This window comes from Symphalangus syndactylus, chromosome 4 (assembly GCF_028878055.3).
Source record: "Symphalangus syndactylus isolate Jambi chromosome 4, NHGRI_mSymSyn1-v2.1_pri, whole genome shotgun sequence".
NCBI lineage: Eukaryota > Metazoa > Chordata > Mammalia > Primates > Hylobatidae > Symphalangus > Symphalangus syndactylus.
In genome coordinates, this window is record NC_072426.2 from 98,388,263 (window position 1) to 98,416,155 (window position 27,893).

The 27,893-nt window shown below is 45.3% G+C and overlaps 2 protein-coding genes across 6 annotated transcripts; one reads left to right on the plus strand and one right to left on the minus strand.

Annotated features, from left to right (window-relative positions):
- Positions 1-1,253: 1,253 nt before the first annotated feature.
- On the minus strand, positions 1,254-22,382 carry VDAC2 (voltage dependent anion channel 2). 5 transcript variants are annotated; one of them, XM_055275668.2, is made up of 10 exons: positions 22,108-22,382; positions 21,635-21,690; positions 20,526-20,594; positions 18,745-18,794; positions 13,582-13,734; positions 13,437-13,489; positions 11,824-12,051; positions 10,382-10,532; positions 2,799-2,856; positions 1,254-1,636 (listed from the first exon to the last, which is right to left on the minus strand). In XM_055275668.2, the coding sequence occupies exons 2-10, from the start codon at positions 21,663-21,665 to the stop codon at positions 1,545-1,547; spliced, it is 885 nt and encodes a 294-aa protein (XP_055131643.2). In that variant the 5' UTR covers positions 21,666-21,690; positions 22,108-22,382; the 3' UTR covers positions 1,254-1,544. The 5 variants fall into 5 exon arrangements, with proteins under 5 accessions (XP_055131643.2, XP_063493691.1, XP_063493694.1 ...); XM_063637621.1 differs by lacking the exon at positions 22,108-22,382 and adding an exon at positions 21,886-22,055; XM_063637624.1 differs by lacking the exons at positions 11,824-12,051; positions 22,108-22,382 and adding an exon at positions 21,886-22,027.
- Positions 21,664-27,893, plus strand: LOC134736331 (sterile alpha motif domain-containing protein 1-like). Its single transcript, XM_063637114.1, has 3 exons — positions 21,664-21,671; positions 21,731-22,153; positions 27,864-27,893. The coding sequence occupies exons 1-3, from the start codon at positions 21,664-21,666 to the stop codon at positions 27,877-27,879; spliced, it is 447 nt and encodes a 148-aa protein (XP_063493184.1). The 3' UTR covers positions 27,880-27,893.

Consider the following 27,893-nt stretch of genomic DNA (forward strand, 5'->3'; position numbering starts at 1 on the left):
ATTACTGTAGCCACTGCCCAATAAAGGGCCACCTATTAGCTAAGGGGCAGCAGTCCCCATGACTAGGGTTTTTCTCTTTAGAGGACCACCAGCAGTGATTAGTTCACACTGCAAGAGTTGCTTTCAGGCCTAGCCTGCATGGACATCTTTTCATCTGTTTCTCCTCTTACCTGACTCAAATTCTAACCTTCTGTCACTTAAGTCATGTCTGGAGAGGGCCTTTCAGAGAACCATGATTCACATGGGCCATTCAAGCCAGTCCCCTAGGAATAGTGGGACCACCAGAGGGGTCTTCATGCCCCCAACCCTCCTGTGTGGAGAGCTTGCTTGAGCTCTGGTCTCTCACCAGCTTCTTAACCTGCAAGTTTGTAGCATGTATCATTTCTTGGGTGGTGAGTCCTTCCATTTCCTTACCCGTTTCTTATCACTCAGGCTCTGCCATTCTTCAGGTCTACTATTACAATTTGTTGAACAAATCTTCTCCAACCTTTAATCATATCCTTCCAATTATCTTCTCCTATCAGAAAATGTGCTCTTTCCTACTTTTCCAACCAGAACCACCTATTAATGTCTCATTCATGCCCAGATGAAGGCCAATGCCACACAGCCTAAAGGGGTTGCCTCTGGTCTCCTACCTATACCCACCTTTCAGTGTGTCTGCCTAGAAGGAAATAAGTAATGACCTCTCACAGTCCCTCAGGTTACCCTCACTGTCTACACCTTACTCCTCTTCTGTACGCCTAACACCATCTCACCAAACCAGGGCCTACTTTATGCTCCTAGCAGTAGCTCACAGGGGTATGGTGTGTTTGTGTAACTTTTCAGCACCTTCTCTTTTTCCTTTCAATGATGCAGGGCAATTCTGCACAGACTTACAAACTGAAGAGTGTAAAAGCATGTATCCTCTTATTGTAGTCTTAAAAAGCTCGTGGAATTATTCTAGGGACACAGAAGATTCTGTGGCACAAATTTAGGTAAAGAGCAAAATACTCACTGGAAAAATTAAGTACTGGCTAGCTACCACGGGGATTTGATCGTAGCTGGCAAACGTGGAACTCTGCAAATACTTGGAGCCATTAATTATGTATACTTGTTTTATTCATAATTAGTCATGTTCTGGGATACCAAAAGTAATAATGGCTGAACTTAACAAAATTTGTAACCTCATCTTAACATCCACTGATCCATCTCACTCAATGGTAATAGTCAATGTTTTCTAAAGGAACATAAAAACAAACATGCACACAACTGCACAGTTTTCATAAAGGTCTATTTCATTATTGGTGGGTAGCGCATTTAACAGTTAAATACATTTAAATAATGTATAGGTGACTGCAGGACTGCAGCATTGGTAACTAGATAACCAATTCAACTAGAAACCAGCTAACAAGGAACTGTCTAAATACTTAAAATACAGCTCTTGTTGAGATCATCCTCTGTTTTGATCATCTTCTTGGGGGAAAAAAGCCTGCTGCTGGTCACAATGGAAATATATTAAGGCCAAATCTTCTGATATCCATTCCCAAAGGTTTCTTTCAGCTGGATTAAGCCTCCAACTCCAGGGCGAGCCCAAGCTTGTGGCCTCCAGCATTAATGCTCTTCCCATCTACCAGAGCAGAGAGTGTAAGCTTCACACCTATTAAGACAAAAAACACAAAAACAAAAAACCGTGATGTACCTGGCACTTCACTCAGTCTGGACCTTCTTTCACAGTCATCCCCAGAGCCTGCCTGTCACTTCCTCAGCCCGTCAGCTGACCTACTAGTGCTGGCCACCAGAGGGCTTGCCTTCTAGGTAACCATTCTAAGTAAGGCACTAAGTCACAGAGAAATGTTTTATAACAAGTTCAAAGTGTTCTAGAATATACTATAATGTTGAGTATACTATCCCGATGAAAAGAGACTAGAGACATAATCATAATTAGATCCTAGAAAGGAAAACCTACAATAAAGACACATTTGGGAATGGGGGTAAATCTGAATATGTATTTGGTATTACATTAATGTTTTCTTAGATGCAACAATGGTACTGTGCTTATAAAGAAAAATGTCTTACTCTTAGGATACACATGCTAGGAGATGCTGTGTCTGTATGTCTGCAAAACATACATTTTTTAAAAAAACGTATGTGAAGTTCCAGGGACATAAAATAAATGTAGTAAATGTTAATAATTGTTAATAAATTGTTAATAATTGGTCAATGCAGGGTAAGGGCATATGATGTTCATTGTACCATTCTTCCAACTTTTCTTTAGGTTTCAAAATCACCAAAATAAACTTTGGGGAGGAAAATCCCTATCTGAAGGGGGAAAAGTCTCCAGTACTTTAAGCAGACTCCAAGATGAGTCATGTGCACTCTGAAGTTGGAGAAGCGCTGTTCTAGACACAGCACGCTTCGAAATATTATATAAAGTCAACAAGACTATAGACAGAACCAAAGCAATCAGTGAACTTTGATCAACAAAATAATTACTACAAAACATTTCAGATACAAGGGAGGAAACTGACAGGAAGTGGGTATTAAATAATAAGGAATCACTAACTTTCTTAGGTGTGATAGTATTATGGTTATGCAGAAAAAGAGAGATGGGCCTTATTCTGAAGAGAAGTGTCATGACCAAATGGCCCAGCAAAAAAAAGGAAAAAGAAATAAAAAATTGTGGCAAAAGGTAAACACGTATTTATTGTACTCTTTCAACTCTTCCTCTGTGCTTGAAAGGTCTGCAAAATAAGCTGAAGAATGAAAACTAAATTTTTTTAATACTATCGAAACAATCCTACTTTATCAAGAATACTTACCAGGCCTCAGAGTCTGAGTATAGCCTACTCCAATTAAGCTAGAGTTGTTGACTTTTGCCTAAAATACAAAAACAACTGTAAGAAAAATATTTCAATAGAGACAAAGCCCCTACATGTTTCCCCATCATGTAGTCATGTTCAGTTTTATTCACGAGACAATAAAATTCAATATTATGTATTAAGCCAAACAAACCAGGTACTATTTAATTCGTATCCATTCAACTCAAAAATCAAATTCTCGGCCGGGCGCGGTGGCTCAAGCCTGTAATCCCAGCACTTTGGGAGGCCGAGGCGGGCGGATCACAAGGTCAGGAGATCAAGACCATCCTGGCTAACACGGTGAAACCCCGTCTCTACTAAAAAAAATACAAAAAATTAGCCGGGTGCGGTGGCGGGTGCCTGTAGTCCCAGCTACTCGGGAGGCTGAGGCAGGAGAATGGCGTGAACCCGGGAGGCGGAGCTTGCAGTGAGCCGAGATCGCGCCACTGCACTCCAGCCTGGGGGAGAGAGCAAGACTCCGTCTCAAAAAAAAAAAAAAAAAAAAAAAAAAATCAAATTCTCAGCAGGACACGATACTCTTGATAGCCACTGGAATGTATCCAAAGACCCCAAACTGTCCGTACAGCACAAGAGTCTACGCACTCTCATAAAAATCGTCTTTGTTAATTCTAGTCTAGCACAACAAACCAGACCAAAATGTGGTACAAGTCAGGCTCACTAGAGGTGACACACAGCAGCCTTAAAGTGCAGGGTATAAAGTCTAAATTCACGACTTAGTTACACACATTACTACTTTCAGGACTCTTCCTAAAGAATCAAAACCATCAATGTCAAAAAAAAAAAAAAAATCTCCAAACGACAAGTGATTCCTCTGAAGAATCAGATCAAACAATCCTTTATCCTCACATTCTTACACCTCTCATGAATGCTGGTGCCGCTGAGTTCTGGCTGTATGTAACCACTGTGCTTGGGAGGAGGTCCCAGTGAGGAATCATGTACCAATCCAGGCCCCTGCCTTCCTTGCACAATCCTAACATTTTAGGACTTAGTTACTGACTTCAAGGGCTGGAAGGAACCCTGAAGAGTAAGACATAGTAAGGAGTAGATTCTTTCTAGCTCCATTCTGTACCACCCCTAACATTATGAAGCCACACCAGAGGCCGGGAACACCTGCCTTCATTACCAGGGCCTAGGTTGCCTAGACACGCAACTTTGCTTTGCATTCAGCATTCTGAGGGCTACAGTATAAAGGTAACAAACAGCCTGTGTGACCAAAACAGATCTCCAAATGATTCGATGTCTATACTCTATGTGTAACATCCAAAGAGCCCAATCCAGAGAAAGAGATGATGTAACTATACAGACACAAACCACATCCAAAACACCTGTATTCACTTGGCACTACAGCCAAATATTCATGAGCTACCAATGACCATCTAAAGAAAAAAACAGGCCCGGCACAGTGGCTGACACCAGTAATCCCTGCACTTTGGGAGGCCAAGGCGGGAAAATCACTTGAGCCCAGGAATTCAACAGCAGCCTGGGCAACACAGTGAGACCCCTGTCTGTACAAAATTTTTCTAGCTTGCTATCATGGTGCACACCTACCCAACTACCGGGGAAGTGGGGGTGAGATGGAAGGATCTCTTGAGCCCAGGTGGCTGAGGGTACAGTGAGCTGTGGTTGCACCAGTGAACTCAGCCTAGGCAACAAAGCTCAAAAAAAAAAGAAAGAAAAAAAAATACCTCACTAATGACCATCTTGTGCCCTACAAATAAGAGCCTCAGACAGCTGGACAGACATTCCTATTACTGGCCGGGCGCAGTGGCTCACGCCTGTAATCCCAGCACCCTGGGAGGCCGACGTGGGTGGATCACAAGGTCAGGAGATCAAGACCATCCTGGCTAACACGGTGAAACCCCGTCTCTACTAAAAATACAAAAAATTAGCCGGGCTTGGTGGTGGGCAACTGTAGTCCCAGCTACTCGGGAGGCTGAGGCAGGAGAATGGTGTGAACCCGGGAGGTGAAGGTTGCAGTGAGTGGAGACTGCGCCACTGCACTCCAGCCTGGGCTACAAAGCAAGACACCGCCTCAAAAAAAAAAAGAAATTCCCATTATTGGCCGGGCTTGGTGGCTCATGCCTGTAATCCCAGCACTTCGGGAGGATCACAAGGTCAGGAGTTCAAGACCAGCCTGGCCAAGATGGTGAAACCCCGTCTCTACTAAAACTACAAAAATTAGCCAGGCACGGTGGCAGGTGCCTGTAAACCCAGCTACTCAGGGGGCTAAGGCAGGAGAATCGCTTGAATCCGGGTGGCAGAGGTTGCAGTGAGCAGAGCAGAGATTGCACCATTGCACTCCAGCCAGGGTAACTAAGTGAGACTGTCTCCAAAAAAAAAAAAAAAATTCCTATTATTTAATAGTAGGAGTTAAACCAATGAAACTGTAATAAGGAGTAGAAAAAATAAACTCAGTTTCTCCCTCTATACTCTCACAAGGCCTAGGGAGAATTTCCCACACATAAAGCAAACAATTCTGCAGCGGACTCCAGCTAGATGTTCTCTAATTCAATTCTGATACTATCTACCTGGAGAGATAGCATCGGATCACACAGGTTCAGAGCTCAGTTGCATAAAACTTCCCCGCCCTCATTTTCAACGCCAATTGAAAGCTCCAGGTTGTTTTGCCTCTGCTTCTTACAGACTGGTTATAAATCGGGGTTCCCACAACCCCCTGGAGTTCAAATAACTTCCTAGAGTGGCACACAGAACTCAGGGAAACACTTATATTTACCAGTTATATAGGATATTTTAAAGGATACAAATGAACAGCCAGATGAAAAGATACTTATGTATCTTTTCCTTTATAGGTGACATCTTGAAGGGTCCCAAGCACAGGAGCTTCCATCCCTGTGGAGCTGGGGTGCCCCACCCTCCCATGACATGAATGTATTATTGTGTACCTTCCTGAAGGCCCCCTGGACTCAGTCCTTTGGGTTTTTACGGAGACTTCATTACAAAGGCACGATTAATTAAATCACTGGCCACTGGCTCAACCTTTAGCTACTATGCCCTCCCCAAGGCAGAAGGTTTGTTCCCTAGCAACCAGCACTCCCTACCGTGTCATCTAGGGACTATCCAAAAATCACCTCATTAACATAAGCTCAGATGTGGTTGAAAGGGGCCTGTTAAAAATAACAAAATAACCCAGGGCACAGTGGCTCCTGCCTGTTACCCCAGCACTTTGGGAGCCAAGGCAGGTGGATCACCTGAGGTCAGGGGTTGGAGACCCACCTGGCCAACACAGTGAAACCTCATTTCTACTAAAAATACAAAAACTAGTCGGGCGTGGTGGCAGGCACCTGTAATCCCAGCTACTAAGTAGGCTGAGGCACGAGAACTGCTTGAACCCAGGAGGCGGAGGTTGAGGTTGCAGTGAGCAGAGATGGTGCTACTGCACTCCATCCAGCCTGGATGACAGTGAGATTTCATTTAAAAAAAAAAAAAAAACAAACAAACAAAAAAAACCCAATAACCCACAAAAGACTGTCTTTCACTTTTATGCTCTGGAGCTGTTTCAGGAACCAAGGACAAATGGCCAAATATCTCAACAAAAGACACTCTTACTGCTCTAGTCACTTGGGAAATTACAAGGGTTATAGAAGCTGTGAGCCAGGAACTGGACAAAAACCAAAATACATACACCACAGTATCACAGTCCACCCCCTGGTTTCAAACAGAGATCCCTTACAGCAAAAAGGTCCATATATCTGTCAAGGATGTTTACACTTGTTGCATTTATATAACAGACATATCTACAAGAGTACAAACACAAATATGCCTATCATCTGGAGAAGCTACTGTGGGATACGGACAGGTTTAAAGAAACAACCAGGCTAGGTGCTGTGGCTCACGCCTGTAATCTCAGCACTTTGAGAGGCTGAGGCGGGTGGATCACCAGAGGTCAGGAGTTTGAGACCAGCCTGGCCAACACGGCGAAACCTCGTCTCTACTAAAAATATAAAAATTAGCCGAGTGTGGTAGTGGGCACCTATAATCCCAGCTACTCAGGAGGCTAAGGCACGAGAATGGCTTGAACCCAGGAGGCGGAGGTTGCAGTGAGCCGAGATCACGCCACTGCACTCCAGCCTGGATGACTACGTCTCCAAAAACAAAAAAAAACCACAACCTAATTGGTCCTATGAAAAAAAATAGCTCAGCAGTATGAGGAATGTGAGGTATGCAAAATTTATCAGGCCCAGAGAGACATGAGAACGAGACTTTAGTCACAGGACACACCCCCATGCCCAGGGGAAATTGTTTAAAAACATTTTGTACTTTTTCTCCTTCCTTGTTTCCAGGCTAGCTCGCAAATATCTAAAGTGTTACCGCAAGTTGCACAATGTGACCCTCACCCATTATCTTCATGTTCCTACAATCTGTGATACAAAGAACAACGTATAGCCAATCACTAATCAATGTTATTTCTGTAAACCAAAGAGAATTCCTGCCAAACAACTTTGTATCAGCCCACATCCTGTCCCAGATTTTTGGCCTTTAAAAACCTGTTTGTAACAAGGGCCAAATGGAGCTCAAATCCACTTGGATCGGAGTCTGCTGGGCAGCTGTCTTCATTATGGTGCAAATAAATTCTTTAAAATTGTATTTTGTGCCTTAGTTTCTTCCTTTAGGTTGACAGAAGCCACTAGAAAATCTTTATCTTCTTGTATCAGCTTTTTTCCCCCTTGATCTACTGTTATTTGTACCTTGTGCAGAACTATTCAGGACAGAAATCAGCTGATAGTGAGATCCAGTTCCTCCTCAGGCCAGTCACTTTCCATAGGTATTACATCCTGAGGAGGCTTCAACTCAATTTCACAATACATATGATCATCAATCAGTATTATAAGACTTATTTACACAAGGGAGTTTAATCTGCCAACAATATTACCATATGGCCGTATGAGCATGGTACAAAAAAATATCAGTTTCATTACAGATCAATAAGAATTAGATATTTGCTTTGCCTTCCCAAGAGAAATCTACCCTTCCCCATTTGTCCGCCTTTATCTTGATTAATAAGCCTGACTACTGCCTCAGGCAATTTCAGATCATATTTCTCAATGTAATCTCTGACTTCTGACTTTTTAAATTTCTCCAAACTGGGCAAAATACAGCAAATACAGGTCTTAAGGGTAACTTTTTACCCTTGCAAGGTGGCTTTGAGGCTGGTGGTCAAGGCTTAAACCAAATGAAATCTGAGCTTGGTCTAGCATCAAGGTACAATCCAGCACTCTTTCACTTTGATTTTAGCTATTACAAATAACAATAATCAAGGGACTGTATATTTTGTTTGTTTCTTATTGTTTGCGTTTCCTTATGCACCCAGTGAACTAATTCCCTTGGAGTTGGATCTATCTTTGAATTGCACTGGTAATTTTTAAGTACCTGAACACAGCACAGTTGTGGCTCCATAGCAGGGGTGACCATCTGATCACCCAGGAGTCAAAAGTTCCTCATTTCCCATCCATTTATCCTTTTTCTTCCTAAACCATGCTTCGATGAGCCACTCTAGCTAGAGCCACTCTAGCAAATCCCAATCCTGACATCAATTCTGAGGATACAGAAAAAAACCAACTCAGTTTCTCCTACTATTCTCTCACAACACAGAATGCTTCTGTGACCACGTGTGAGGGCTTTCCCCACACACCAAGCAAGCAATAATTTCTGCAGCAGACGCTAGCTAAATGTCCTCTAATTCTACCTGGAGACATCAGATGCCACAGGTTAAGGGCTTAGTCCCACAAGACTGCCGTCCTCCCACTTCAGATGCCAACTGCAAGCCCTAGGTTGTTTTAACTCTGCTTCTGACCTGGCAGCTCTAGAGGTTCCCATGAGCCCCTCCTTGAGTTCAATTAATCTCCTACAGCAGGTCACAGAACTTGAGAAACACTTTATTTACATTTACCAGTTTTAATAAAGGATATTACAAAGGATACAGATGAAGAGACGTATAGTGCAAAACACAGGAAGGGACACAGCTTCAATGCCCTCTCCAGGCATGCCACCCTTCAGTAACCTCAGCTACCCAGCCCACTGACCTCTGTCCTTATGGGTTTTCATGAGGCTTCATTATACAGGCATGACTGATTAAACCACTAGCCATTGGTGAACAACTTAACCTACAGCCCCTCTCCCCACCCCCTCTAATCACACCTTGGTCTCTCCACTAACTAGCCCCCACCCCCAAGCTACCTAAAGGTGGCCAGCCACCAGTCAACTCATTAGCATACAAAAAGATACTTAATACTTTGGGGATTCCAAGGATTTTTTAGGAGTTCTATGCCAGGAGAGGGAAGGAGAACCAAATATATACTTCCTAATATCACAAGGAGCATTAAGCAATGCTTCTGGGTACTGAATTGGAGTGGCGGCTAACATTGCTGAAGTGGGAAAGGCTAGGTACGTTTCCAAACTAATTCCCAGGAGTCACTAAATGACACAGGGGTCCCAAGCTGCCTTCCCATTTTAACTATGAACTCCTAGTAGCTGAGAGAAGCTTCTTCCACTGACATTAAATCTGTTAAAATGCCACAGACATCTGAGAACATCAATGCGAGTAACAGAATAGTGTGCTGTATGAATCTTGAGGTTTTTACTGCTGTAGTGCAATTAGAAATGGAGAAGGGGGCCAGCTGTAGTGGCTCATGCCTGTAATCCCAGCACTTTGGGAGGGTGAGGCGGGTGGATCACTTGAGGTCAGGAGCTTGAGACCAGTCTGGCCAACAAATCCCGTCTTTACTAAAAAATACAAAAAAATTTAGCCAGGTGTGGTGGTGGGCACCTGTAATCTCACCTACTCGGGAGGCTGAGGCAGAAGAATTGCTTGAACCCAGGAGGCGGAGGTTGCAGTGAGCCAAGATTGCACTACTGCACCCCAGCCCGGGTGACAGAGACTCCATCTCAAAAAAAAAAAAAAAAAAAAAAAAAAAAGACAAAGTGATGATTAAAATACTAGCCAGGTACAGTGGCTCATGCCTATAATCCCAACAGCCTCCTTTGGGAGGCTGAGACGGGATGATAGCTTGAGCCTAGGATGGGCAACATATGGAGAGCCCATCCCTACAAAAAAACATCAAAAAATTAGTTGGGAATAGTAGGAGGCTGAGGTTGAACCCAGGATGTCAAGGTTGCAGGGAGTCGTGATTGTGCCACTGCAGTCCAGCCTGGACAACAGAAAGCCTTAAAAAAAGAGATTAAAGCACTATTACTTCTGACACAATAAGATCCACTCAGGGACCAAACCACCAGCTATACCTGGGCTTAGACAGGCCTATGGCTCAAGGTTATTATCAACATTAACTCGGCAGCTTTTGAGGTTAAACAAACTCCAGCGGCCTGGCCTGGAAATAAAACGTCTAACACTGTATCCATCAAAAAAGCAGCATTTCAAAATCGAAAACTAATCTATGTGTAAACTGGGGACTGTGTGAAATCAGTTCAAATTTTCAACATAATTCAGTATACCCAAAGACTCATTCCCACAACCAAAACCCCCATTCTAAGTCCACAAAAGTACTCACAGAAATGGAAGCAGTGGGATCCAACTGATATTTAGCTGCAATGCCAAAACGAGTGCAGTTGGTACCTGATGTCCAAGCAAGGTTTACTGAAGTGTCAAGATCTTCACAAACTTTCTGATAAATTGATCCTCCAAATTCTGTCCCATCATTGCTATAAGATATTTTAAATTAGTAGATCTAGAATAGACAATGTAATAATGTCTAAGGCACAGGCTGATCTGTAGCATTACATTTAAATAAAAACCACAGCTCAAGTGGGGCTTTAGTGTTCCACTGAAAACTTGCAAGTTTTAACAGGTTTTCTTCCCCAACCCATACCCATACAGGGATTGGTAAAATGAACCACAGAATATCCATTCAGTGGAATTATCACACTGTATTAAAAATGCAAGAGGTTCTAAAACAGCCTTTTGGTTATGATTTTATATATACATATATACACACACACACATATAAAAAGGTGAACCACAACATTAACAAAGATTATATACCTAGCTGGCATGATTATAAGAAATGTAGGTTTTCTTCTTTGTGCTTCTGTTATTTACCAGTGAATTTTTACAATGGAAAGAAAAACATTTTAAGTACTTTCCGTGTATCTATCTAGTTTGGGCTAGGTAAAAACTCCAGGCTGGATGCAGTGGCTCAACGCCTACAATCCCAACACTTTGGAAGGCTGAGGCGGGAGGATCGCTTGAGGCCAGGAGTTTGAGACAAGCCTGGGCAACATAGCAAGACCCCATCTCTACAAAAATAATCAAAAACAAACAAAAAAACAACAATAGCCGGGCACAGTGGCTCACGCCTGTAATCCCAGCACTTTGGCAGGCAGGCAGATCACGAGGTCAGGAGTTCCAGACCAGCCTTGCCAGCATGGTGAAACCCTGTTCTCTACCAAAAATACAAAAATTAGCCAGGCATGGTGGCACACGCCTGTAGTCCCAGCTACTTGGGAGGTTGAGGCAGGAGAACTGTTTGAACCCGGGAGGCAGATGTTGCAGTGAGCCAAGATCGTGACAGAGCAAGACTCCATCTGAACCAAAACGAGAAAAGAAAGAAAAAAGAAAAAGAAGAAAAAAAACCCCAACAACAAAATACCATACATTTTAGGCAATCCTATCAAGTCAGCATCTCACACATCAAGATAATTAAGTAAAATGAAGGTACTGGTAGCAGTCTGCCAATATCTAATGCCTCTTGTAAAAATACAAGCACATTAAACCCCATATAAAATGAACATTTACTCTCTCAGCACCAAAGGTCAGACTACCATTCTTCTACTATAAGCTTTCAAGGGGCACCCTAGAAATGACCAAGAATGATTCTGTTTTTAAATGTTATGAGAAATCCTTTAGGGTGCACCCAGATCAGTAAGAGATAACAGACATCAAAATCATCCTCTGAGGGCCTACATCACAGTATCCTATGAAAGAAATACTTACACGTTAGTGTGTAGCTGGAAGTCCCCAGTCCTGTAGCCCACTGCAAAGTTATTCCTTGTCAGCTTTGATTTGGCACTGTCAAAGGTCATCTGGTACCCAGCAAGCCAGCCCTCATAACCAAAGACAGCTGAACCATGGATTGCAGGTCCAGCAAAATCAAAGTCAACATCACAACCAAGGTTTATACACTCCCTCTTGTAAGAAGACTTGATTTTACCACTTTTCTTTCTGGAAAAAGAACAAACTGATATCACTGGGAAAAATTTACACACACTTCTGCACAAGAGAGCACAAAACAGACTTAAACGAACTGTAGTATGACCAGGGAGTAAAAACCAGCAATACAATAACAGGGAGTAAAAAAGTCAGCTCAATGAACTACAAGACAAGGACACATGAGGCAACTGGACAGCCATCTAGGAAGACTGCTTTGCAGAACTAACAATCAGTCACAAAAGCCTGTTAGAAACACACTAATTGCCCAAGTTAGTGCAACAACAAAGAAGCAAATATTTGAAGGCAAGCCAAATGATAGCAACCATAGTACTCTAAAAGCAGATATAGGCCAGGCATGGTGGCCCCCGCCTATAATCTCAGCACTTTGGGAGGCTGAGGTGGGCGGATCACCTGAAGTCAGGAGTTTAAGACCAACCTGGCCAGCATGGTGCAACCCCGTCTCTACTAAAAATACAAAAAAAATTAGCCAGGCATGGTGGCACACGCCTGTAATCCCAGCTACTCAGGAGGCTGAGGCATGAGAATCGCTTGAACCCAGGAGGCAGAGGTTGCAGTGAGCCAAGATCGCATCATTGCACTCCAGCCTGGGTGACAGAGAATAAATAAACAGGTTGGGAGCAGTGGCTCACACCTGTAATCCCAGCACTTTGGGAGGCCACAGCAGGCAGATCACAAGGTCAGGAGTTCAAGACCAGCCTGATCAACATGGTGAAACCCCGTCTCTACTAAAAATACAAAAATTAGGTGGGCGTGGTGGCACATGCCTGTAACCCCAGCTACTCAAGAGGCTGAGGCAGGAGAATCACTTAAACCCGGGAGGCGGAGGTTGCAGTGAGCCGAGATCGCGCCACTGCACTCCAGCCTGGGTGACAGAGTGAGACTGTCCCAAATAAAAATAAAACAAAATAAATACAATAAAATAAAATATGAAAAAAAAAAAAAAAAAAAGACTGGGCACAGTGGCTCATGCCTGTAATCCCACCACTTTGGGAGGCCAAGGTGGGCAGATCACCTGAGGTCAGGAGTTCCAGGACAGCCTGGCCAACATGGCAAAACCCCGCCTCTACTAAAAATACAAAAATTAGCTGGGTGTGGTGGCACGCACTTGTAGTTCCAGCTACTCAGGGAGGCTGAGGCAGAAGAATCGCTTGAACCTGGGAAGCTGAGACTGCAGTGAGCCAAGATGATGCCACTGCACTCCAGCCTGGGTGACACAGCGAAGACTCCATCTCAAATAAATAAATAAAAGCAAATGCAGACATTTCACCACCACAAGGTAGCTTAATAAGCTATCAGACAGTAAATGTACACCTTTTCTAAATATACAAAAGAGAGATACTTTTAAATGTAATACAGATAAAAATGTCTGTGCTTACCCTGTGTTTGGTGAGAAGGTAGTATCAAATGTCAGTTTCAAACCTTGACAAATCTATTTTGAAAGAAAAGTAATTTGTTTTCTTTCTTTTTTGGAAATACAAAAATAAATTAATAAAATTAATACTAAAATTTTCAAAATGTTACCTGGTCTTCAATTGCGATTTCTGTTCCCAGAGTGTTATCAGTGTTCCACTTTTCTGTGAAAGTCAGACCATACTCACACCACTTGTATTTGGTCTCCAAGGTCCCAGTAACTTTACCAGTGTCTGTATTAGATGAACCAGACGTTGAAAATTCCTAACAAGACAATCAATAATTTCATGAACATTCTCATAAGCCCAGAATTCATCACTGCCTTACACACACGCACGCATAAAAACTCACTGAAACATTTGGTAAATTCATGAATCCTCCTTTTTCTAGCTTCCTGAACACTCGTATCCCTCTGCACTGTGCTACTCTCTAAGCATATGTGAGAGTGACAAGCCTTTGAGCAACTGACTGCCACTTTACATACACAGCTGACATTTCCAATCAATCACAAGTTAACCTGTAGTGAATTCTCAAGTGAACAAACTGTACACCTTTTTTTTTTTTTTGAGACAGAGTCCCACTCTATCGCCAGGCTGGAGTGCAGTGGTGTGATCTCGGCTTACTGCAACCTCCGCCTTCCAGGTTCAAGTGATTCTCCTGCCTCAGCCTTCCAAGTAGCTGGGATTACAGGTGCCCGCCACCACACCCAGCTGATTTTTGTATTTTTAGTACAGATGGGGTTTCACCATGTTGGTCAGGCTGGTCTCCAATTCCTGACCTCAGGTGATCCACCCACCTCGGCCTCCCGAAGTGCTGGGATTACAAACGTGAGCCACCACGCCCAGCTAACTGTACATGTTCTAAGGAAGGTTTTGCTAAGGTGATTTTATTTGGGATTCAAAAATCAATGGGGGACTGAGTGTGGTGGCTCATGCCTGCGATCCCAGCACTTAAAAGACCAGCCTGGAGAACATAGCAAGACCATGTCTCTACAAAAATTAAGAAACCAGCTCAGCGTGGTGGTGTGCGCCTGTAGTCCCAGCTACTCAGGAGGCCGAGGTGGGAGGACTGCTTGAGCTTGGGAGGTCCAGGCTGCAGTGAGCCATAATCCCACCATTGCACTCAGCATGGGTGACACAGTGAGACCCTGTCTAAAAATAATAAAATAATAATGTACCAATCCCTGGTTGCACACAAACTGAAAAAGAAAAAATAACGGAGGGCTTATCTGAATTTTTTTGTTTTTTGAGACAGCATCTCGCCTCTGTCTGTCACCCAAGCTGGAGCACAGTGCTGTGATCACAGCTGACTGCAGCCTCAACCTCCCAGGCTCAAGTGATCCACATACCTCAGCCTCCTGAGTAGCTGGGATCACATGCATCACCACGCCAAGCCTAAGGAAGACAGCTGATGTGAAAATAATAAAGAGACTACAGCCAGAAATTGTGATATCTGCAGAGTGAGAAATATCAAAAACTGTATCAATAGGAGGAAAGGCCAGTCATCCTTCTCTCAGAAAACAGAACATTTGTGTAACTATTGCTCTGCTGTTAGAGACAAATCCATAGGTCTTATATCACTCTCCTAAATTAGATCCTTTCATTAACAGGAATTTCAAGTCAAAGCATAGCCCTCAACACCTATACTAAAAAGCACTGGACTGGCTGGGCGTGGTGGGTCACACCTGTAATCCCAGCACTTCAGGAGGCCAAGGCGGGCCGATCACTTGAGGTAGGGAGTTTGAGACCAGCCTAGCCAACATGGTGAAACCCCGTCTCTACTAAACATACAAAAATTAGCCGGGCATGGTGGTGCATCCCTGTAATCCCAGCTACTCAGGAGTCTGAGGCAGGAGAATCACTTGAACCTGAGAGCCTGAGGTTGCAGTGAGCCAAGATGGCACCACTGCACTCTAGCTTGGGTGACGGAGTGAGTGAGACTCCATCTCCAATTAAAAAAAAAAGCACTGGATCATGTTAGGAAAGAACACTAGATATAAAAATTAGGAGTTCTGATGTCCAGTTTGTGTCATTTACTAAATGCAGGACACAACTTTTTACTGAGCAGGACACAACTTTTTGCGTTTTTTTTTGGAGACAGGGTCTCACTCTGTCACCCAGGTTGGAGTACAGTGCCACAGTCATAGCTCACTGCAGCCTCAAACTCCTGGGCTCAAGCGATCCTGCTATCTCAGCCTCCCAAGTAGCTGGGACTTCAGGTGCCCACCAACAAGCACAGCTAATTTTTAAATTTTTTTGTAGAGACGGGGTCTCACTATGTTGCCCAGGTTAGTCTCAGAACTCCTGGCATCAAGGGATCCTCCTGCCTTGGCCTCCCAAAGCGCTGGGATTACAGGAATGAGCCACTGTGACCAGCCTCACTTAACTTTTTTGGGTCTGTTTCTGCAACTATAATTACAAAGCCTACCTCCAGATGATTAAATTGAATTGACACTGTGAAAGTTTGTACATTTTCATATGCTCCACAGAACAGGAAAGCATTATTAAAACAATATATGGAACAGGTTTTTCTAGCAGATAGTTTGAATGGGGAATGTGTGAGTAGCTATTTTTAATCCTGAATGACATTAATGACTCTTGGGGCCCCACCTACGGCCATCCATCAGCCCACAGATCAAGAGCCAGCCTATATACACATGCCAAGGAAGCCTCAAGAAACAAAGCCAACACCACCCTGTGGGACCAGAGTTGGGCCAGATTACAGCTCATACCCTTTACTCTACCACCAGAAATTTTGGCTTCCACATTCTGGAGTGGCTTCAGTAGCTTTGCTGTTCAGGTAAGAAAACAGAACCAGGTATTAATGGGACTTATCTGGGGCCAGAGACATACTATTAGGATTAATACCATGGCTGTTGAGTTACATGTATTAAATGTGAATAAAAACATGCTATATCTAATCCAGCTTCTACATATCCTTCATGCTCTTAAACCTACTTCCATAAAACTTTCCCTAACCCTATACACAATAATCTATTCCTTTCCAACAAAGATTTGCTTTATCAAACGATCTAGTATTTGATATTAATTATCTCAGTATTCTCAGTTTATTTTGTCTCTCCAACTAGAAAGTAAGCATTTTAAACACAAGGACTGAATCTTTTTTAGAAGGCCTTTTGTGTTTCAACAAATACACTAGGGGCCTCAATAGACTAACAATGGGAACACTAAAAAACACACTAAATCACTGCTCTGTAACCTGTTAACTTGGCCAAATAAGTCACCCAATCATAACTAAACACCTAGGCTTCTTTTCAGACCAAAAAAACCAAGCGACAGATAAGATCAATGTAAAACCCCAGAAATCCAACAAGCCTAGGCTTTTAAACAACTACAGGCCTAGCGCTGTGGCTCACGCCTGTAATCCCAACACTTTGGGATCACTTGAGGTCAGGAGTTTGAGACCAGACTGGCTAACATGGCAAAACCCTGTTTCTACTAAAAATACAAAAATTAGCGGAGCCTGGTGGCAAGTGCCTGTAATCCCAGCTACTTGGGAGGCTGAGGCCAGAGAATCGCTTGAACCTGGGAGGTGGGGGTTGCAGTGCGCTGAGATCACGCCACTGTACTCCAGCCTGGGCAACAGAGCAAGACTGTGTCTCAGATGGAAAAAAAAAAAAGAAACTACAATACAATTAGTTTAAATAAATATCAGTTGCATGCACTACATCAAAAATGTCTATATAGGCCGGGTGCGGTGGCTCACGCCTGTAATCCCAGCACTTTGGGGGCCCGAGGCGGGCAGATCACAAGGTCAGGAGATGGAGACCATCCTGGCTAACACGGTGAAACCCCATCTCTACTAAAAATACAAAAAAATTAGCTGGGCGTAGTGGCCGGTGCCTGTAGTTCTAGCTACTCAGGAGGCTGAGGCAGGAGAAAGGCATGAACCCGGGAGGTGGAGCTTGCAGTGAGCTGAGATCATGCCACTGCACTCCAGCCTGGGTGACAGTGCAAGACTCCGTCTCAAAAAATTAAAAAAAAGTCTCTCTGTATATATATACATACATATATCGAAATAATCTATAGTATTCTAATATGCATACACTCATACCCATCCCCAAAATAATCTTAAAAATTTTTAGAATAAAAAAAATTGCACAAAGTTAAATTTTACTAGCTGGGCATGGTGGCTCACATATGTAATCCCAGCACTTTGGGAGGCCAAGGCTGGTGGATCACTTGAGCTCAGGAGTTTAAGACTAGCCTGGGTAACATGGCAAAACGTCATCTCTAGAAAAACTACAAAAAATACTCGGGCATGATGGATAGGGCCTGTACTCCCAGATGCCTGGGAGGCTGAGGTGGAAAGATTGCTTGAGCCCAAGAGGTCGAGGCTGCAGTGAGCTGAGATTGTGCCACTGCACTCCAGCCTGGGCAACAGAGTGAGACCCTGTCTCGAAAAAAATTAAATTTTAGTTTATCCCCTTTGTAACAGTTCATTGAACTATCAAGACACCCAAATACCAAAATATTAACCTCTTTAAAAAATATTCTTGGCTGGACATGGTGACTCACACCTGTAATCCCAGCACTTTGGGAGGCCGCGGTGGGTAGATCACCGTGGTCAGGAGTTGGAGACCAGCCTGGCCAACATGGTGAAACCCCAGCTCTACTAAAAATACAAAAATCAGTCAGGCGTGGTGGCAGGCACCTGTAATTCCAGCTACTAGAGAGGCTGAGGCAGAAGAATCACCTGAACTCAGGAGGCGGAGGTTGCAGTGAGCCACGATCACACCACTGCGCTCCAGTCTAAGTGACAGAGTGAGACTCCGTCTCAAAAAAAAAAAAAAATTCAGATCAGGACTCCCTAAACTCACAAAATACATGTGGAAATCTTCTCCAGGGAGAACTGCTAGAAAATGGACATTATATAAATGATTAGTACACTCAAATTAATGAGTTCCTGATATTTTTATGCCCATAACTCTGACGAGCATTGTTGACAAAGGGTTACAAAAAGTCTAATAATGGGTTCCCTGCCTTCAAATGTGTAATCTTACTGAGTAAAGAGTACCACCTGACTGGTCTTTCCTATGTTCCTTGTGCATACATAATATGACGAAAGACCACATGAAAATGAGAAATCACATTCAAGGCCAAAATAAATCAGGTTACACGCAAATCTCTTAAAACAAAGTTAACTTCTGCCTCTTCTTTAAGACAAAACAGGTAGACATCTTTCAGTTATGACCATTTTACAAGTTGAAAAATTATAAAGGTTCAATAGAACTTATTCAACAGTAACACTCACCACGCCACTGCAAGACTTTGTTTTCACATCCAGTTTCACCAACCCAAAACCTTCAACAAACAGACAGCAAAAGAAACAAAATGATTCTTTTGTATGAAAGATGCATAGCAATTGTTGACTATACATAAAAAACAAAAAGATTCCACATATTCAGAGGTGGATAAAACTGTGTTAATATACAATATTTAAATGAAATTGTTACAAATTCATCTTTTGTAAACTGGCTTATAAAGGGCAGAATTATCCCTATGCTGCTTTGTCTAGTTTTTTGGTAGTCGGTACACAAAGAATGCTTTCAAACTATTCTTTTTTTTTTTATTTTTTGGGACGGAGTCTTACTGCCACCCAGGCTGGAGTGCAGTGGCACGATCTCCGCTCACTGCAACCTCTACCTCCCGGGTTCAAGCGATTCTCCTGCCTCAGTCTCCCGAGTAGTTGGGACTACAGGTGCGTGCCACCACGCCCGGCTAATTTTTTGTATTTTTAGTAGAGATGGGGTTTCACTGTGTTAGCCAGGATGGTGTCGATCTCCTGACCTCCTGATCTGCCCACCTTGGCCTCCCAAAGTGCTGGGATTACAGGTGTGAGCCACCACACCCGGCCCCCAAACTATTCTTAAACTTAAAGATCAGATTAAAAAATCATTCAACTTAAATTTCAGAATAGCTAATAACTTATGATATGGCCAGATGCGGTGGCTCATGCCTGAAATCCTGGCACTTGGGAAGTTGAGGCAGGCGGATCACTTGAGGTCAGGAGTTCAAAACCAGCCTGGCCAACATGGTGAAACCTCGTCTCTACTAAAAATACAAAAAAAAAAGCTGGGCATGGTGGCGTGTGCCTGTAATCCCAGTTACCAGAGAGGCTGAGGCAGGAGAATTGCTGGAACCCAGGAGGCAGAGGCTGCAGTGAGTTGAGATCACGCCACTGTACTCCAGCCTGGGCAACAGAGTGAGACTACGTCTCAAAAAAAAAAAAAAAAAAAACCAAAACCAAAAACAAAACCAACTTATCACAATACAGACATTTAGGACATTTATGCCGATGGAGTATTTCCAACAATCTAAATAAAGGGGAGGAGGATATGGAACAAAATTTTCCAAGAAAACTCAAATTCACCTGAAAAAGCTCCTAACTCTAGATAAAGTATTAGGAGTCACCACAAAAGCAAAACAGTAATATAGCATAACTCTAGTCAACCAAGGCCTAAGCTATAACTGAAAAAAATTAAAGCACAAGCTGCTTTTTCTTAAAGGCTCAAATCCTCTAACTAGTTTTAAAAAATTTGGGGAAATTGGGGGAGGGGGATGTAGACTGTAAAAGAACTATTTTCACAGAAGTTTAATCTAAGTATCTTAAGTTTCTAATAGAAGAATTAATACAAGGCTGGGCACAGTGATTCATGTCTGTAATGTAATCCAACCAGGCTTTGAGAGGCCACTGTGTTTACCAGGTAACACAGTGAGACCCCACCTCTACGAAAAGTAAAAAAAATTAGCCAGGTGTGGCAGAGCGTGCCTGTAGTCCCAGCTACTTGGGATGTGGGAGGCTGAGGAAAGATGATTGCTTGAGCCCAGGAGGTTCAGGCTGCAGTGAGGTATGATCGTGCCACTGCATCCAGCCTGGGCAACAGAGGGAGACCCTGTCTCAAAAAAATAAATAACTCTCAATTTAAAGCAGCAAGATATTTACAATTTGCAATGATTAATCTGATTTCGCTAAGCAACCCAAACATACATTTTCACTCTTTATCTAAAACGTTTTAAAAATAAGGTTCTTACCAAATCCTTTGTTGAAAATATCTCTGGCAGCTTTGCCAAGGTCAGCATATGATGGAGGAATACACATTGCTGGTAGAAAAAAAATTCCAGTGTTAATATCTCTATTCTCCCATTTTCTATCCAACAACTAGAGTATGACCCGCTGCTGATATTAAAATTCAAGCAATCCCATTTGTTCGAATGTTTTTTATGCAGTCAGGAGCTACAATAAAACTATAACGACCCATAAAGGAGATACCACCAACGAATTATTTCTAAAACAGATAACCACGGTTATACAAACTTGGGAAATTCGTTCCAAAACAGAAAAACAGTCTATTACCTACAACCTCACTTCCTAGGACTGGACAAGTACAAAGAATCAAACAAGTATTTGTGTGTATGGATATGTACATATCTGCCAAAATTCACTGACATGAGCTGATTTAACTAAATTAGATAAAACCAAAACCTAAGACTAGGCCCTTTCCCCTGATACGTCCTTTAATATCTTCGCTGAGGTGAAAACCAACATCCTGGAGTGGGAAGAGAATTTAATACTGGGAATTTAAATATTGAAACTTGGAAAAAATACTGCCATCTGTGTTTCACTCGAATGTCTACATCAACTAAATATCAAATAGCGCTTCAAACTTACTAATGTGACTCCCAAGTCCTCAGCCAATGCTGTGCTGCTTAAGGGCAGGCAATCTGAGCTCATTACACCAGCTCATTCATTCTACAAAGCACGTCCACGCCCTTAGGAGCACAAGTAATGACCTTGCGCTCTCACAAGAGGGACTGCTACTTCCTCTAGAAAAGTGACTGATCGGATCCTCCAAAGACGGAATCCCCAATTAATAACTTTTTACTTCTGTACGTCAAAGACATGTACAAATGCTGAAAGTCCATGCGGCCACAGACCAACTCCCCGGGCCCTGTTCCCCTATTTGAAATCCAGCAGCCCAGCCCCTCCTCCGCAGAGGAGGTGGTCAGACGGTGGAGCGACCACCAAAAGCAGCCGAATTTCGAAGTTCTTGGAAAGATGGGGGGAAACAAACTGCGGGTTTCTGGTCGACAGGCTTCGACTTCCCGCCGCCCCATCCCGCACAGATCCCTGCTCTACTTACGACGCGCGCAAGTCTGTCCGTGGGTCGCCATGGCGAGGCCGCTGGAAGAGGGGAATCTGCGGGAGGGACAAGAAGTGCGGTCAGCTGGGGTCAAAGGGCCAAAGGGAGGTCCCCGACAGAGAGGGGAGAGGGGCCGCGGGGCAGCGCGGCCATCTTAGGAAGCCAGGGCCGACCCCGAGTCCGGCGCGGGTCTCCCGCTTGGCCGCCGCGGCCTAGGCCCCTGGGTCGGCGTGAGGCGGGCGCGGCGGTACCTGGTGGTCTCCTGAGGGGGGCCGCCGCCACCGCTCCGCTAGCTGCTGAAGCCGCTCGACACGCTCGCGGTCGGGCTGCAGCTGCAGCGGCTGGAGGGCGAAGTGAAGGAGACACCGTTCCGCCCGCCGCAACCCTGTCCGCTCCCAGCCAGGACCCCGCCGCTGCCCCCGGGGCTGTCCGCCGCGCCTGTCCCCGCAGCGCAGCCCGCTGCCAACTCCAACCTGCTCCGGAGCGGCCACGTGGACCGACAGCGCCCCGGTCCTGCAGGTGGGCTGCCTCCGTCCGTCGGTGGGGATCGGGAAGGCAGAAGCTGCTGGGCCTTGGATCAGGCAGCTATCCGGGCAGCCTCAGAGGCGAGGGGGCGGGGAACGGCGGAGGCCTCGCGCTGGGGACCGCCCGGGAGGGGGATGGGGCAGAGGCCCCGCGCGAACGCGTCACGGATGGGGCGGGGCGTCGGCGCGTGGCAGGGGCGATGGGGCGCGGCTGCGCACCACCGGGGTCACGTACATCTCTCCTACTCCGTTTATGCGCTGGTGCGGGTCCCCCCAGAAACAAAGCCCTGCATAGGGCGCCTGCGGGGAGTCAGCTGAGCGTTACCCACGTCCATCCTAAGCTAGCGCAGCCTGCGCTTCTGAGGGACCGCTTCTCTTTCCCAGCCCAGGGAGAACGAGTGGGACACAGGGGCGCCACCTCCAGCCCCTTGCGCTTTTCTGCCCTCTTTTCCCACCTTGGTGTGACTGCCTTGCTGTGCTGGGCTGTGTGCCTGAGAGGTTTTTTGGGACTGCCTCTCCCTGAACAAATGTGAGCGGGTCCCAGCGTGCCCCACCCATTTCCACTCCGCCTTAGGCTTTCTCTTCCGCGGCTCCTCCCCACTCAGGCATGGCACTGCTTCACACGCACGGAGCCGGAGCTTGGCGAGGCAAGCCTGCTCCGGGCCCAACTTCCTCTGGATTATGGGCCTGGAGAAAATGTGGAATCATGCCGAGCAGGCGTTAGAATGCTGCACCCGCGTTCCCCGGGTGTGCAGGAAGGGTGACAGAGCTATTAGATAAAATGTATAGGAGGCCGTTAGTTTAGACTGAGCTCCTGCATTAGGCCCATCAGACCAAACCAAAATGGGGTTACTCATGCTGAAGTTCCACACTACCACGCCAAAGCTAGGATCTTTATCTGACCTTACAAGAAATCAGGAGAGAAACAGAGATGCTAGCCAGATCCCCAAACAGGCTGGGCGCGGTGGCTCACACCTGTAGTACCAGCACTTTTGGATGCCGAGGTGGGCGGATCGCCTGAGCTCAGGAGTTCCAGACCAGCCTAGGCATAGTAATACCCTGCCTCTACCAAAAAAAAAAAATAGCCGGGCGTGGTGGCTGGCGCCTGTAGTCCCAGCTACTTGGGAGGCTGAGGAGAGAGGATCGCTTGAGCCTGGGAGGTTGAGGCTGTAGTAAGCTTAGATGGTGCCACTACTGCACTCCAGCCTGCCCGCTGGAGTAAGACCCTGTCTCAAAACAAAAATCCCCAAACAGGTCAGTGTTAGCTGGTATAAAGAAGTCCCGTGCTCTTTAACCTTTACAAGAAAAGTAACTTTCTACCAACTAACCCACTTTTTGTTTCCGCTTCCCTCGGCCCTTTTCTGTCTGTAATAGCAACACTTCCTCTTCTCATTGGAACATTCATTCCATTTTACAGAATGAAGCGTTGCCCAATTGTAGAATTGGAACTAAAAGCCAGAGATGTTTAAACTAAATTCTTTGTAATTTTTTCTTTTAACAGAGCCAAAGGAAAAAGAAAAATATGAGCAGTCTAATGAAATAGAAATGGGTTCAATTGGAACTCCCAAAGCAGTCATCTAAGTAATTTCGCCGGTAGACCTCAGTGGTTTTTTGGGGTTTTTTGTTTTGCCTTGTTTTGTTTTTTGTTTTTTGGTTTTTTTTTTTTTTTGAGACGGAGTCTCGCTCTGTCGCCCAGGCTGGAATGCAGTGGCGCGATCTCGGCTCACTGCAGGCTCCACCTCCGAGTTCACGCCATTCTCCTGCCTCAGCCTCCCGAGTAGCTGAGATCACAGGCGCCTGCCACCACGCCCGGCTAATTTTTTGCATTTTTAGTAGAGACGGGGTTTCACCGTGTTAGCCAGGATGGTCTGGATCCCCTGACCTCGTGATCTGCCAGCCTCGGCCTCCCAAAGTGCTGGGATTACAGGCGTGAGCCACTGCTCTCGGCCTACCTCATTTTTTTAATCTATGAAATGACAAATGAAGTGATCTTTAGTAGCCATCAGCCATAGTCTCTGAGCAAAGCCTTTTCCCCCTTGACTTTCTCTGGCTTTGAAAGCCATGTCTGCTCAAATGCTCTCAAGGTTCTATCCTCCTCCTAAACCAGAAAAGGATGGGCTTCCACAGTTCAAAACCCAGATGAAAGCTGCAGCCTGGAAGATCTCCCTCCCATGAGCAAGCCCAGCCAGCTGTCTTGCCTGGTCATGACTGGGCTTACTCATGTTGCAAAAGGTTAGCAGAATTTACTTCCAAGAGATCAGGCACCAGAAGCCCTTATTCATTCCTTCATTCGAGCTCAGACAGGTCGGTTTGCAATCATCCTGGCTCTTCTGGGAAATGGTCTGGTATGTTTGATGTTATTGTGAGGCTAATAACAAAGAGCGGCATTTCCATCCTAACTGCACCACAGCACACTACCTCCCCGAAACACCCAGTCTGATAAATGAGTCACCTCCACTACCTGCAGCAGGGCTTATTCACAATGTGAATTATCTGTAGCAATTTGTAGCCCCCTGCACTTCACTTTCTCTGTGGCTTCACCTTCTGCAAACCCAAGGAATGTACACAATACCTAATGACCAGGGGAAGAAGATCTGTGGCTAAACAGGGGAATAATGGCAATTTTTTCCAGAGCTGAATTTAGTAAATAAATCTGAGTGCTTACATCCAAAGTCCTTTAGACCAAAGCTGCATTAGTAGGTAGTTACTACCTACCACAGCAACTACTTTGTTTCATCCACAGGGTAAGCAAAGTCCACTGAGACACAGTCCCTACTCTCAAGGCACTTAAAGTCAAGTGTGTGTAAAGATGCCAAGAACAGGGAGGGTCCAAAAGTTTACCCTACTTGCAAACTAACAAGTTAGCCTGCCATAGTTTCAGAGGCTCACAGATGCTAGCAGAAGACGTGAGCAGCCAGGCTGCTCTCGAACTCCTGACTTCAGGTGATCCGCCTGCCTCGGTCTCCCAAAGTGCTAGGATAACAGGCGTGAGCCACGGCCCTGGGTTTTTTTTTGTTTTTTGTGGTTTTTTTTTGAGACAGAGGAGATAGAGTTTCGCTCTTTCGCCCACACTGCCACACTGGAGTGAAGTGGCACAATCTCAGCTCAATGCAACCTCCGTCTCCCAGGTTCAAGTGATTCTCCTGCTTCAGCCTCCCAAGTAGTATGGGTCAAGGACAAAAGACTCTGTTGTGGCACAGCAGGCAGTGTAAGCTTCATGTTTTGCCTCAATTCCCCCTGTCCTCTGCGTCCCTCAGGGGTGATGCAGAGCAGCTTAGGTGGATGCTGTACACACCATGCACTGGTGTCACAGCCAAGGAACCCAAAGCTTACAAAACCACCTGTTTTAGAAGGAGTCGCTAACAAATCTGCCCAACCTTCATCCTGTGAAAGGAAAATATCTTGGGCCCCCAAGATCATTAAGCTAAAGGGAAAAGTCCAGCTGGGAACTGCTTAGGGCAAACCTGCCTCCCATTCTGTTCAAAGTCATCCTTCTGCTTACTGAGATAAATGCATATCTGATTGCCTCCTTTGGAGAGGCTAATCAGAAACTCATTGCAACCATTTGTCTCTCACCTACCTGTGACCTGGAAGCCCTCTCCCCACTTCGAGTTGTCCTGCCCTTCCTGACCACTTTAAGTTGTCCCGCCTTTCTTGACCGAACCAATGTTTATTTTACATATGTTGATTGATGTCTTCTGTCTCCCTAGAATGTATAAAACCAAGCTGTGCTCTGACCACCTTGGTTACATGTCGTCAAGACCTCCTGAGGCTGTGTCAAGGTTAAGTGTCCTCAACCTTGGCAAAATAAACTTTCTTTTTTTACTTTTTTTGAGACTGAGTTTCGTTCTTGCCGCCCAGGCTGGAGTGCAATAGTACGATCTCTGCTCACTGCAACCTCTGCCTCCTGGGTTCAAGCAATTCTTCAGCCTCAGCCTCCGGAGTGGCTGGGATTACAGGTGTGCCACCAGCACGCCCAGCTAATTTTTGTATTTTTAGTAGAGACAGCTGCTTTACTGTATTGGCCAGGCTGCTCTCGAACTCCTGACTTCAGGTGATCCGCCTGCCTCGGTCTCCCAAAGTGCTAGGATAACAGGCGTGAGCCACGGCCCTGGGTTTTTTTTTGTTTTTTGTGGTTTTTTTTTGAGACAGAGGAGATAGAGTTTCGCTCTTTCGCCCACACTGCCACACTGGAGTGAAGTGGCACAATCTCAGCTCAATGCAACCTCCGTCTCCCAGGTTCAAGTGATTCTCCTGCTTCAGCCTCCCAAGTAGCTGGGATTACAGGCATCTGCCATCACACCCGGCTGATTTCTGTATTTTTAGTAGAGATGGGGTTTCACCATGTTGGCCAGGCTGCTCTCGAACTCCTGACCTCAGGTGATCCACCCACATCGGCCTCCCAAAGTTCTAGGATTATAAGCGTGAGCTACTACGCCTGACCTGGCAAAATAAACTTTCTAAATTCTCAAATATAAATTCTAAATTCTCAAATTTCTCAAATTTTCGGGGTTCACAATCCCTGAGGGGGAGATTATTATACTGCTCAGGAAATCTTTTCTCTGCCCCAGAGAGAGATACTATCTTCCAAGGCTGTTTGCTAAGTAAACATCCTTGGAAAGATAGTCTGAAACAAAAGCTGCCATAAGATGGGTAGAAACACCATGGAGAATTGGCCCCAACAAAGGATGGGGTATGGGAAAGACAAGCTCAAGATGTCACAAGTACAGTATTTTTTTGGGGAACAGGGTCTTGCTATGTTGCCCAGGCTGGTCTTGAACTCCTGACCTCAAGCAATCCTCCCATTTCAGCCTCCCAAGTAGCTGGATCACAAGTGTGAGCCACCACACTCGGCTCCTGCAAGTAGGGAGGTCATGCAGGGAGATCCAGCCCTAGACACACATTCCTCTTCCTGCCCCTGGCCTCTGTCCCACACTGGGAGGGGCACACCCTAGCCTGCACATCCAAGCTCTCTCCCCATCACATACATACCCTGCTTGACCACCCCAAGGGCTTAGGGGTGTGTCACTGGCAGTTCAGTCCATCTTCTGGAGGAGGGACCCTGGGGGAAAGTCCATGCAGGCCCCAGAAGCAGGCTCAGGATGGCTTCAAATAGGAATTCTGAGGTCTCCTGTATGCAGAGTTTGGTCTAGATATGGAGAGGGTGGGCATGGGCTCTGGTGGGCATGTTCCCTGGGCCCTGCAGGCTCCTCACCTCATAGGAATGGGCACAACTTGAGAAGGGTTCTGGTGGGGCCCTCCAAAGCATGAGACCCAGGGTGGCCCTCCAAAGCCTGAGACCCAGGGCAGGGGCCTTCCAAAACATGAGACCCAGGGGGGCCCTCCAAAACATGAGGCCCGGGGGAAGGGCACCTCTTCCTAGGTTGAAGGGCAATACTAGGGCTAGGGACCGAGAATCTTCCTGTGATTGAAACATGTTAGGATGAAATGAGAGAGAGAGAGAGAGAGGACTGCAAGCTGGGGTTATGGTTAGAATGTGGGACACAGGGAGGCAAGATTTCGCCATGGCACATTCAAGGTGGTGAGCACCTGTAGAAGTGTGGAGTGAAGTGAAGCCCAGTGGAGCTGAGGTGATCAGGGCTTTAGCTGAGGCTAAGATGTTGAAGCTATGCACCCCCCCCACACACCCAGCAAACAGTGGTAGGGTCGGCACAGATTATTGACAGAGGTACTGATGTCACCAGGGTGTTGCCAGGATAAGAGATGAGGAGGAC